The sequence below is a fragment of the Zootoca vivipara genome, chromosome 1 (assembly GCF_965207765.1).
Source record: "Zootoca vivipara chromosome 1, rZooViv2.hap1.1, whole genome shotgun sequence".
NCBI lineage: Eukaryota > Metazoa > Chordata > Lepidosauria > Squamata > Lacertidae > Zootoca > Zootoca vivipara.
Window position 1 is genome coordinate 9,700,566 of NC_142582.1, and position 12,866 is coordinate 9,713,431.

At 43.7% G+C, this 12,866-nt stretch overlaps 1 protein-coding gene across 4 annotated transcripts in view; it reads right to left on the reverse strand.

Moving 5' to 3' along the window:
* NBEAL1 (neurobeachin like 1) overlaps positions 1–12,866 on the reverse strand; it is a 135,343-nt gene that overhangs the window by 21,883 nt on the left and 100,594 nt on the right. For all 4 annotated transcript variants that reach the window (XM_088670825.1, XM_060281908.2, XM_088670790.1 and 1 more), the window contains 11 exons: positions 11,896–12,201; positions 11,645–11,794; positions 10,728–10,885; positions 9,655–9,779; positions 8,064–8,190; positions 7,425–7,573; positions 6,055–6,188; positions 5,216–5,317; positions 3,938–4,033; positions 3,704–3,828; positions 1,994–2,134 (listed from right to left, as the gene is read on the reverse strand). In XM_088670825.1, the coding sequence (XP_088526951.1) occupies positions 1,994–2,134; positions 3,704–3,828; positions 3,938–4,033; positions 5,216–5,317; positions 6,055–6,188; positions 7,425–7,573; positions 8,064–8,190; positions 9,655–9,779; positions 10,728–10,885; positions 11,645–11,794; positions 11,896–12,201 (1,613 nt within the window). The remainder of the gene's footprint in view (positions 1–1,993; positions 2,135–3,703; positions 3,829–3,937; positions 4,034–5,215; positions 5,318–6,054; positions 6,189–7,424; positions 7,574–8,063; positions 8,191–9,654; positions 9,780–10,727; positions 10,886–11,644; positions 11,795–11,895; positions 12,202–12,866) is intronic.

Consider the following 12,866-nt stretch of genomic DNA (forward strand, 5'->3'; position numbering starts at 1 on the left):
ATAGGACCCACAAAGGGGAGGAGGGAAGTCCAGGAGATTATTTGGAATCTTGTTTCTATGCTGTACGTTCAATATGTGACTGTAAAGTAAATAAATTTAAATAATAATCTGAACCACCTTCCTGTATATTTTTATAGCACCATCCTAGCATGTTTAGTAAGCCCCAATACGTCCAATGGGATTTATCCGCTAGCACATGGGTTTAGGTGTGTGGCCTCGTTGTTCTTAATTTATTGCATTTTTATTCCTCCCTTACTCCAAGGAGTTCTGGGCAGCGAATACGCTGGCTAGGATAAGAGGTGGCAAATGGCCCAAGTTTGAGAGAACTTCCCAAGAGGAGGAGTCTGAGCGGGGCTCTGAACTTAAATCTTCTTAATCCTAGGGTGGATCTAAACACAGGGCTGGGGGGGGGGAACACTATAAATAAGTCAGAAATCAGGAATTAGGTCGTTATAACGAGAGAGAGAGAGAGAGAGAGAGAGAGAGAGAGAGAGAGAGAGAGAGAGAGAGAGAGAGAGAGAGAGAGAGAGAGAAATCTTATGGAAAATCGTGTTTTAAAATTTCCTGCTTTCTGGCGCCATCTGGTGTTGCGTGTTTGCATCACATTAAAACTGCTGTTTCTTTACTAATGTAGCTAAGTCCCTCGAATGACAGCGCAACCACTCCGCCACACTTGTGGGTCTCATTCTATGGATGGCAGCAGGGCAATTTCGGGCTAATATTAGCTTACAATCCATGTAAAATCACATTCATTTTGTCCAATGGAATGCAGTACTGTTTTAACCCAATACTTTGTAAGGTGTGTGGCTTCTCTGAAAATGTTTGCAAAAGTGCTCACCTCCCCCGGGGGGGGGGGGGAGGAAGCATTTTTCCAGTATGCAGAGATGTCATGATACGATCATGTAACTGTCTTGTTTTCCCCCAGGTTAGGGAAAGTAAAATATGTCAGCTTGCATTTCTTAGTGCAGAAAGTATTGATCTGATGTGTAGAGATCTTCCCTATTCTAATTAATGCAAGGGGGTCCCGGAAGCTTCTCTATGTGAAAGAAGCAAGCAGAAAGTTCTTGGTGTTTGGGTTATTCCTTCAGAGAAGTTCAGTACAGCTGGCTTAAACTGGTCCTGTTATCTCTTTCTGTCAAGGTCACGTTGACTACCGGTATAAGAGTAGGGCCAGAAGGAGGCTGGTTTCACCCTTTCTCTTTCTCCCCCCACCCCCTTTCTGGTGTGGTGTTCTGTACATAGTTAGAGGGACGTGGGTGGCGCTGTGGTCTAAACCACTGAGCCTCTTGAGCTTGCTGATCAGAAGGTCAGCGGTTCGAATCCCCACGACGGAGTGAGCTCTCATTGCTCGTTCCCAGCTCTTGCCAACCTAGCAGTTCGAAAGCATACCAGTGCCAGTAGATAAATAGGTACTGCTGTGGCGGGAAAGTAAATGGCGTTTCCGTGCGCTCTGGCACTTGTCATGGTCCTCTGTACGCCAGTAGCGGTTTAGTCATGCTGGCCACATGACCTGGAAAACTGTCTGTGGACAAATGCCGGCTCCTTTGGCCTGAAAGTGAGACGAGCACCGCAACCCCATAGTCACCTTTGACTGGACTTAACCGTCCAGGGGTCCTTTACCTACCTCTGTACATAGTATGCTTAAGGTTTAGACTTATTATAAGTTTAATTTAAGTCTGCTGCAACTGGATTTCCTATGGACAGTGCCAATCCTGAATGTATTGGATTTGTGACCATGATGCTCATTTGCCTTCAGTAGCAGTAAAACTCTGCTGGATGAAATACAATTGCATCTGGTCTATTTTTTGGGGAATCCTGCAAAGTGTTTAAGTTGTTACTCTGCTAACTATACATTTGAATCTACTCTGGATCGATATTTCCATGACAAAATATGCCAGAGACATGTGCTTTCCAGAGAGAGGAGGGTTCCTCCTTAACCGAGACAGCAAGGATGGAGATGTTTCTGACTGATTCATGTCAGACACATTCATACCTGCCACTCTGAAGCTGGATATGCAATGTGGTAAAAGGCTCTACCCGGATGAGGTAATGCATGACTCCAGCTGCATTGGAATAGTGAGTGCCGTAGTGGAACTTGTCGACGATTCCAAGTGGATCTTCAAAGTTCTCATATCTTTAAAAAAGAGATGGAGAGAGAGAGAGAGAATAGGGGTTCCATAGCTGAATTATCTCAGCAATTGAATCAAATGCTGATTGCTGGTATACGAACACTTCAGGATCCCACTCCCCACCCCCAGATGTTATTCTGTTACCGGTTAGCACCTGTGATATTAAAAACAGTCTCCCTCCAAAAATGTTTGGGAAACGGTGTTCTCACAGGGTGTTGCAACTATGCTCACTTTAGAACATTGGGGAAAATTCAGAGCAAGGCACATATTTTGGGAAGCAAGCATTAGTCTGAAAGTAAGATGAGCTAGTCAAACAGCGCTCAGATCACTTTAACTTGAGGTCTACAGCAGGTTCTTCAGAACCCATCATTCGGGAGTCCTGAGGTATATATACCTGCCACATTCAGATGTAATGACAAACCGTGGTTGGGCCTTACTATAGTTTGTTTGAAGGAACCCAATTTGAAACTTTGTGGTTAAGCAAAGCCAGTAGTAGCAAGAACTTTCAAGATCACCTGGGGGTGGATTGAAATCCAAAGTATTTTGAATGATCTGAGAGGCTCCCTCTACCGGCTCTGCAATGCCACCTGCCAAGTTTCTGAAAAGCTCCTATGGCTTTACACAGGACAAAGTCTCAATAATGAACCATGGTTATTTTCTTTACCATGGTTATTTATCAATACGATCAATATGGTACCTTGGTTCCCGAACGGCTTAGCTCCCAAACGTCGCAAACCCGGAAGTAAGTGTTCCAGTTTGCAAATGTTTTTTTGGAAGCCTGACATCCGTTTCGGCTGTCAGCAATGTTTCCAGGGCCAATCAGCCAATCAGAAGCCGCGAACATTTTGGAAGTCAAAACAACAAACTGAGTTCGGGAACCAAGGTACCACTCTACAGTGGTATCTCAGCTGTCAAACACAATCCATTCTGGAAGACCTTTTGGCTTTCAAAACGTTTGACAACTGAGGCGCAATGGGCAGTCGGCAAATTCCATTGAGAAAATGGAGAAAGCATGAGAATCATGCAGTTTCTTGAACTGTGTCAATACGAAATATTGCACACATGGCATTTCCTCATATGTGTTTGATGTCCCCAAGAAGGTTTAGCTTCTTGCACTGCTCGAAGACAGGAACACTGTAGCTCTAAATGAAGTAGCTGGCTCTCTTTTCCCTTGAAGCCTCAGTTCGTTCCTGCATTTTGAAAACGGAAGCATTCACTCCCGGGTTTTCGGCGTTCGGGTTCCGAATTGTTCCGAGGTTCCACTGTATAGTTATTCTTGCTTTCCCCACCACCACCGCCCTGCCCACAGCTTCAAAGATCGCTTCCTTCCTTGCTGGTTTGGGCCACATGTGTCTCAAAATGCTGTTAACAACTAAACCGGCACCTATCGATTCCCACCTACATTTATCTTCCATTAATTTCTTTACCACCATATGAATCAACAGCATCGTTATCAGATGGAACACAGAATAGGAAGGTAAACATACTAAGAGCTCCCCCCCCCCCCAAAAAAACCCCCAGAAAGAATGCAAATTTAACTAAATACTATGGTCATTTTAAATGAAATACAGTACCTTTCCAGGACAGCCTTGGCGTTCTTTTCATTTGCCACGCCAATGGGCTTGGACAGATCCCTGAACACAGCAGGGTTATTGAGATCCAATTCTTCTGAAGTATAATCCTGTAGGACCCATGGAAACTTGAATAGGGAAGACAAACAGGTTTCAGATCGATCTCACCTCTCTTCTCCCCACAAATGTAAATACTGAATTCTAGTCTGAAAAGAATACACTGGGGAGGAAACTTACTACAGGATACTGCGCAAGGTCATTATAGGTTCGTCCTGCCATTGTGTTTAATTGAATGAGGTAGTCAAAGTTTGATATCTCTCTGTTCACCCATTTCTACAAATAAAAGAAAACGAAAAATTGAAGCTATTGATGAGCATCACGGTTCTGCCACACATCTTGCCAGCATCTGAATGAACCAAACAACATATCTTCAGGTGACAAAATTAAGGGAGGAAGGGGAAAATTCAAGTTTTCACATTTATTTATTTTAGACTTTTATCCCGCCCTAACCCAATGGCTCAACGTCTCTTAAAGTTGTAAACAAAACCACAAGGCTTTCGTTGGAATTCCTTCCGGTTCTGCACCGCTACCGGCCATCTGGAGTAGGCTTGTGTTACCACAGGCTTCCTCAAGCTCGGCCCTCCAGATGTTTTGAGACTAAATTCCCACCATCCCCGACCACTGGTCCTGCTAGCTAGGGATCATGGGAGTTGTAGGCCAAAAACATCTGGAGGGCCGAGGTTGAGGAAGCCTGTGTTACCATTTGACAGTGATGGCTTTCCTGGAGGGAACCCTGGGCATTCCTGGTTCTAGGAAGTGCATTAGAAATTTCTAAGAAAGAGCTAGAGCACTGGAGGGTCCATATGACAAATGATCAACCGATTATGTCCATGTGCAAGCTTCTCTGTCATGTTTATGGGCAATGTGCATGCACAAATCAGACATTTGCGCCTGGTGTGGATAACCAAACATCAGCAGAATGAAAAAACCCAGCCATATCTGGAAATGCACACCACAAATTAGGGCTTATTGCATTATACTTCGCCAACAGGCTTTTCTTAACAGAGGGTTCGGAACACAAAGAGGTGGAGTTTGCCTTTTGTCTATTTATTCTACATATTTTTATAGCACATTGCAACTCAGAAGTGGCTTGCAAAAAGTATTATTTTGTCAGCAGAGCGGACTATTGGGGATGTTATATAAAGCAGGGATGAGGGAGCTGTGACCTGCCAGCGATTTGTTGGACTACAATTCCCATCAGCCCCCAAAGCACAGCCAGTGTTCAGGGCTTAGGGGAGCTGTAGTCCAGCAGCCAACAGAAGACCACAGGTTCCCCCTCCCCGATATTAAAAAAAATGGGTTTTTTCCTGGGTTCTAGGAAATTACTGAGAGAAAGAACGGTTAGGTTCCAGGCTTTTTAAAAGGGCAGGAGGAAGCTACCCATCTTCTACCCTACTACAAAACAATAATTTAAAACAAAAATTTCCCAAGCCATTCCTGGCAACATCTTCCTACCTGGGTCAGTCCAGATGCTTTAAATAATTCTTGTGGAGATCTTGTCCCACTAATATGTGGAGAACACAGAGACAGAATTCGGCTGTACACTTTATTTCTTGCCTATAAGAAAGTACACTAGATTAATTAATCCAATAAAATGCCAAATAAGCATTCTGGAAAGAATATAATTTCCCCCTTACTGTTTCCTCCCACCCCACACATGAATTTAATGACTGTTGAATCAAATATTATTATGTCTACTCAATCCAACTAAGTCATATTCAGAGCAGATCCACTGAAATCATTGGACTAGTTACTTGAGTCCATCGATTTCAATGGGTCCAGTCTGAATATGTCTAATGTTAAATATTGCCCATTAATCTTCTATGTCTGGTTACACAATTGTCTTTTTCAAGGGCCAGTCCAATGAATTTGCTTTAGAAGCCTGCTATTTCGCAGCCAATTTAACAGCTTGACGATAAAACCATGCCTTTGATTTCCCCTTCAGCACTTTATCAAAGAATTACGTATGGTACATGGCAAAAGTGATTCTCAAACATTCTCAGAGTAAAAAAAAAAAAGTTGCACAAATAGACAATCTTTACTCTCTTATGCTGTGATGGAAGGCAGATTTTAGTAGGTTTATAGTTACTTTTATCAAAGAGCTGGATTTTTGTGTTTAAAAAATTCCTCAGGGCACTATATATAAAGGGCAAATCAACAAATAGTACATGATACCCTCAACCAGTCAAGAATGTTTACATTGTACAGCTGAGTTGACCCTCTTCATCTTTTTACCATGCGGCAACTGCCGGAAGTCACCTTGTTACAAATTTTACCATTTTAAGAATATGTACCTCCTTTTTAAAGTTCAGGAAGTAATTGGTCTGGTCAACAAAGAAGATCTCCAAAGCGGACCGCCTCAAGTTATAGCGACGCAAATGAATCTCTCGAATCTGAGAAAGAGGCCATTTGAAATCAAAACCTATACCTGGAAAGAAAAGAACTCGGGTCATTGTTGTGAAATATGTTGGGCGGGCATATAACTTATTGTCCCGGTACGTTTCCGAGACCAATTCAAAGTGTTGGTGGTGAGGTGACCTTTAAAGCCCTAAACGCCCTCGTCCCAGTATACTTGAAGGAGCGTCTCCACCCCCATCGTTCAGCCTGGATACTGAGGTCCAGCTCTGAGAGCCTTCTGGCGGTTCCCTCACTGAGAGAAGTGAGGTTACAGGGAACCAGGCAGAGGGCCTTCTCGGTAGTGGCGCCCACCCTGTGGAACACTCTCCCATCAAATGTCAAAGAAATAAACAACTATCTGACATTTAGAAGACATCTGAAGGCAGCCCTCTTTAGGGAAGTTTTTAATGACTGATGTCTTAATGTATTTTTAATCTTTTGTTGGAAGCCGCCCAGAGTGGCTGGGGAAACCCAGCTGGATGGGTGAGGTATAAATAAAAAATTACAGTGGTACCTTGGTTTACGACCATAATCCGTTCCGGAGGTCCGTTTGTAAACCAAAACAGGTCTTAACCCAAGGCGCACTTTTGCCAATGGGGCCTTCAAAAAAACGGGTCGTAATCCAAAAAAAATTGTTCGTGAACGAAAAAAATCCCCCCCCAAAGGGTCGTAATCCCCCCAAAAATTGCAAACTGGGATGCACACTTCCGGGTTGGAATTGGTTGTAATCCAAAATAGTCGTAAACTAGGCTGTTCGCAAACCAAGGTACCACTGTATTATGATGATATGATGATGATGGTGATGATGATGATGATGTGAAACCAAAGCAGCAGGGTTTGGTAAAACAGTTCTAAAACATTAAACTTGCACATGCTCATACCCCTTCCCTACATAGGAACATTGTCTTTGGTATATGTAGATTTGCACATGTGACATGTACAAGTTTAATGGCACACCTCCAAGTTCGTTCCTGCATTTTGCCACTTTTCAGTTTCCCCCCAGGAAGTGCTGCTCATAAGGAAATATTATGCTGTTACAGGGCCTGAGATGAGCAGCTCTCATCGCTTCGTAACCTAACCTAAGGCTTGGCAATCACCCGTATTTATGCCCTAGGTAATGCAAATTTGCGGCCTGATCTCATCTCTACCGAATCCTAAATTGACAAGCTTTTATTCCCGCCCCCTCCACAAACAGAATTCCCAAGTTAAAGTGCGTACAGCAAAACTGTCCACACAATGCTCGCTGTTGTTACATTGTAGGCCTCACCTTCCTCTTTTTCAATGCTGCCATCGTAGAAGTAAATGTGCTGGGTAGTGACCTCCAGCCTGCCGGGGATGACATTAATTACTGTAATAAGTTCACAGTCTTCAGAGAACACGAGTTTTTCTTTCTGGCTCTGCTCTTCCTTTTCATCCCTGCAGTAGGAACAGCAAAATGGCAGGTTTGAATTGATGATGAGCTTCAGAAGATGCAATTCGTATCCCCCCCCCACCCATAGCTCTCTTTGCGCTCTCCCCTAACAATATTTTGAAAAAAAAATTACACAGCAATCTTATTATGCGTAAAAGTATCTTTAAAACGCTGGACTGATCAGCTTAAGTCAGCATTTTTAATTACAGCAACAACAACAACACAGAGCGGACCTTTTTATTTACAATTCAACTGAGCACAAGAGACCCAACCATTCTTTTCCGGAGAGACATTTGGCCGGGCATCCAAAAGACCTGCAAAATTTATTCCGCTCAACCTCTGGGTTTGTGCTTCTTGAAAGCAGCTTCCTCGTACCCACTTCTGAAAACAGAGGGGACTTGGAGGGGGGGAGTATCTGTGACAATCTGCTACTCAAATCAAATTCGTATTGAAAATCCTACTGCGCCCTTGGGATCCCCTGGCTTTGCTACATACATGCTTGTATTAGCTGCTGGATCTTCATCTGGCAATTCAAGTATATCATCCTCCATATCGTTGACTTTCACTTGCTTCACTGCCTCCAGAAGCAAAGCCTCACTCGATGGCGGCGCCTGCTGAACTCCTTTTGAGATAAAGCAAGATTTTACAAAGCCAACTGCATTCTGCTAGGCTTATATCGCTGAACAAAGTTAACCACGCAAAAGTTCTATTAAATCACATGGTTTCTGTTCATATGACATATAACAGGCACGTCCAACAGGTAGATCGTGATCTACCGGTAGATCACTGGATGCCTGTGGTAGATCACTGCTAGATCACTGGCACCCCAAAAAAAGCTCACCCAAAATTTTCCTCCTCCCTAAAAAAAGCTGAACAACTATGACCTGAAGCCCTAAACAAAAATGGGCCTTCCTCCCTCCTAAAAGAAACTCAACAAATTTGACCTAAACCCCCCAAAACAGGGCTTCCCTTCCTTAAAAAAAACTCAACAGCTTTGATCCGAACCCCCCAAAAGGGGGTAGATCACTCCCAGTTTTTAACTCTGTGAGTAGATCACAGTCTCTTGGGTGTTGGCCACCCCTGACATATAATAATAATAATAATATATTATTTATACCCCGCCCATCTGCCTGGGTTTCCCCAGCTACTCTTGGCGGCTTCCAACCGAATATTAAAAACAGTACGGCATCAAACATTAGAAACCTCCCTAAACAGGGCCGCCTTCAGTTGTCTTCCAAAAGTATTGCCTTGACATCTGCTGGGAGGGAGTTCCATAGGGCGGGTGCCACTACCGAGAAGGCCCTCTGCCTGGTTCCCTGTAACTTTGCTTCTCGCAATGAGGGAACCGCCAGAAGGCCCTCTGTGCTGGATCTCAGTGCCCGGGCTGAATGGTGGGGGTGGAGACGCTCCTTCAGGTATACAGGACTGAGGCCGTTTAGGGCTTTAAAGGTCAGTACCAACACTTTGAATTGTGCTCGGAAACGTACTGTTATAATCACTACAAGGGATGGAGAGGACAAACTGATTTGCACAGACGTATTTTAGACTACATAGTTTCCTGAAGTTGAATGGGTGGGGGGGGGGAGATCAGTGATGAATCAGATTATTTTAAGATTTAAAATAACCTGAGTTATAAAACACACTGGAAAAAATTGATGAACTATGCCGAGATAGCAAAAGATTTAAGATTTAAGATTTAAGATTTAAAATAACCTGAGTTATAAAACACACTGGAAAAAATTGATGAACTATGCCGAGATAGCAAAACTTACAGGGAGAATCAGAAAGCAGGAATAGGAGGTCTTTAATAAAGAATGGGGAAGGTTTCTAATTTATTTGAAAAGCTATTGTAAACAATTGCCTACATTGGTAGGATTGACAGAAAACTTGTAGTAAAAATTTGAACTATGGATTGACAAAGGATTTATAAGAATAGAATTAGAGATGCAGAGGGGAAAATCATTACATTAAGATCGGGGGGGGGGAATCAGAAGGGATTATATGTTTATATATTTGATTCATTTGTTTATGTAAAATAGAAAATGCAAAAATAAAATTTATTCAAAAAAAAGATACTAGATCTCACCTAGATTATCCCTTAGGGCACTGGCCTCCTGATGAGAGTTGAAATTGTAATTTTGTACCAACTTTAGCCTCATCCGTGAGTAATTTTCCACATTTGAAAGTTTCCAGTGAATACGATTTAGCTTCCTGGCAAAAGGAATATATCCAAAATAATTTGGCACACATCAGACACAGAACTTAACTGCTGTAAGAGTTTCCAACAAAAATAAACAAGAAAGAAAAAGACAAACATCGCTGCAGGTGGATTTCAAAATTCACAAATAAGCTGCAGCAGCTTAAGGCCCTGAGCAATGATTTGCCAACAGTGGTGGAAGACCTGCTTCTCCATGGGTTTCACAGGAAGGGATTCCCCCAAAGGTAATCTACTCCAATCGCCAGCTGTGCAGGAGAACTCCCTAGTATTTGGGGCACAGAAGTCTTTGATAAGCATCATTTTTGGCTTGTATTCTTCCAGGAAAGATAGGATTCTCTATGGTGGCTAATCCGTGGACCTCAAGATGTTGCTGAACTACAACATATTCTACTTGACCAAGCAGGGCCAAGCAGGCTGGGGGTCATGGGGGTTGGAGATCAACTGCATTTGGTTAGTCTGTCCTCGATTAGACGAAACACATTTTTAAAACCCCTTAGACCCAAACTTTGACAAGCATGGCCATATGTTAGAAGCAGCATTTTCAGTGGAGCGAGGGAGAAGAGAATCTACCTCTCCTTAGATGCCATCCCCTGTCCCCACTTTCTCGGCAAGATCTTGTTTTGATCCTTCAAAGCCCCAGCTTTCACAATATGTTAGAAGTACCAGAATGGCCATGGGTCTTTGCATAACTGAACTACAAAAAGGATGAACTAGGGAGGGAAATCTTGAAGCTCAGGGGTGTGTGAATGTGTCCGCAGGAACGTTTGCATTAGAAATTATTTGCTGGGAAATGAGCCACACGACAAAACTTTACATAGGTAGTCCGAACCTTAATGTACAAGACACATATGATCAAAAGAATATTTAGCTAACCAGCTTGATAAGGAAGAGTCATTCCGAAGAGATGCAAAACGTAAGAGAAAATGGGATCCTCCACCTACCTTTCAGCCCAGGGCCCCTGCTCACACATGAGGTAGAGTTTGCCAGCTCTCCACTGTCGGAGAGTTGCCGTGTGCTGATTGTTCAGCTGCTTCAACATGCTGTTGTAACGCAGGTTTTCCTGCCGTGCCCGTCGGTTGAATGGCTCCACGAAAAACTCCTGGAGGTGAGAAAGTGAAAACATTTAAATGCAGTCGTACCTTGGAAGTCGAACAGAATCCGTTCTGGAAGTCCCTTCGACTTCCAAAACATTCGGAAACCAAAGCGCGGCTTCTGCTTGGCTGCAGGAAGCTCCAGCAGCCAATCGGAAGCTGCGGAAGCCCCGTCACACGTTCGGGTTCCAAAAGAATCTTCGCAAACCGGAACAACCACTTCCGGGTTTGCAGCGTTTGGGAGCCAAAGCGTCCGAGTTCCAGGGCATTCAGGATCCAAGGTACGATTGTAAATGCTAGTGGGGTTGTCAAAGGACATGGAAACATCTATACAAGGGGCTGTTTTAATACTCTCCGAAACAACAAAAGGCAAGCAGAAGCAAATCATTCCGTTGAGTTGTTCTCCAAATAAAGACTCCCAAGGCTGGAAAAGAGATCCAGTTGATTTCACGGATCTGCCACCAGCCTTGAAAACAAAAGGTGTCTTCAGAAGCCTTGATGCCAAAGATTAGGGCAGCCTTCCCCAACCTTGTGCCCTCCAGATGTTTTGAACTACCCCCCCCCCCACCGTCCCAGTCAGAACAGCCAGGGAGGAAGGGAAGTGCGGTCAATTGGCTTGTAATTCCAGCAACCGGGTTGACTACCCATGAGAGGTTTTTTTGCTGCCCCCACCCTTGGACCAAACTGGGATCTTGCTGGCCAGGAACGATCCCGTAGGAAGAACTCTTGTGGTGTCTTGCTCTGCTTGGGAAGTGATGAAATGTCACCTGAAATTTGAGCTTGCTTTCTCCTCGCTCCCGCTCTCGTTTATGGATGTTGACCATCAGTTCTTCGTAACAATCCTTCCAAAACACTGCCATACGCTCATGGCCATCGCTAAAAGTGCTGAGTTCATACTGCTTCATGTGTGGAATGATCTGGTGCACAAAAGGTTAAGAGGGTTATAGTGAGACGCGCCTCCTCTCTCCTGCGCAAGAGAAAGAAAAAAAGATGGCTGAAGGAGGGCCCTGTGACTTACAAATTTAGCAATGTAAGATTGCCATTCCTCCGTGTCGCAATAGTCCTGGAAGTCCTCAAAAAAGGAAGGGCTTCCGTTCGTCGAAGGCAGCGAAGGCAAGTGCAAGTCCATGAAGAGAAGCTCGTATATTTTGGAAACCAGCGTCCGTACGAGAGGGATCAGGAAAGAGTAGGTCTCCGTCTGTTCCTTGATAGATCTGCTCAGAATGCCTTCCAGCCTGCCCAGGAGGTAGCAGGACTCCAATTGGTTGTCAAGCACTTTGGTCTGAAGGAGGGTGTTTAGCTTGGCTGCAGCCATTGCACAAACCTGAGGGGGGAGGGAGGGAAAGAGAGGGGGGGAACCACATCAGCCAATGTGCCCCCAAGTTCCCCCAAAAGTGTTTTGTCCCTTCACAGAGAACTGTAGTTTTGAGGCAAAAATACAAAGAGAAACTTCTTATTGCAGAAAAAGAAGACAAGGAAGAAGGGGGGGGGGGAGTTCGAGGCTCACAATGGCCTATTCTCATTGCAATAAACTCACGTGTATACTCCTCCCCACTTTAAATCTAATTCTCTTTTTTTGTAAATATTTTTTATTTGATTTCACCAGTATAACATTATAACAACACAACACAACTATACATATCCAACATTTAAAGATTCCTCTGAATATCTGGACTTCCCACCTTCCCCTTCGTGTGTCCTATAATCGTTAACCTTTTCTACTGCCTATTTTTAAATAGTTCCTATTTTAAAAATCTCCATGATCTCCCTAATACTTGCTACGTTACAAGTGTTACCGCAACCCTGCTAATGTTTTCATCTGCTTGCAGTGGTCTCCAAGATAAATAATACATTTTTCGCATTCTTTGTTAAAGTTTTGGTCTTCTTTGGTTTCGGGGCCTTCCGGACAGTTTTGCCTTTTCGGCACAATCCAACAGTTTAATAAAGCCCCTACCAGAGAGGAATGGCAAATTCAATCTAATTCTCAAC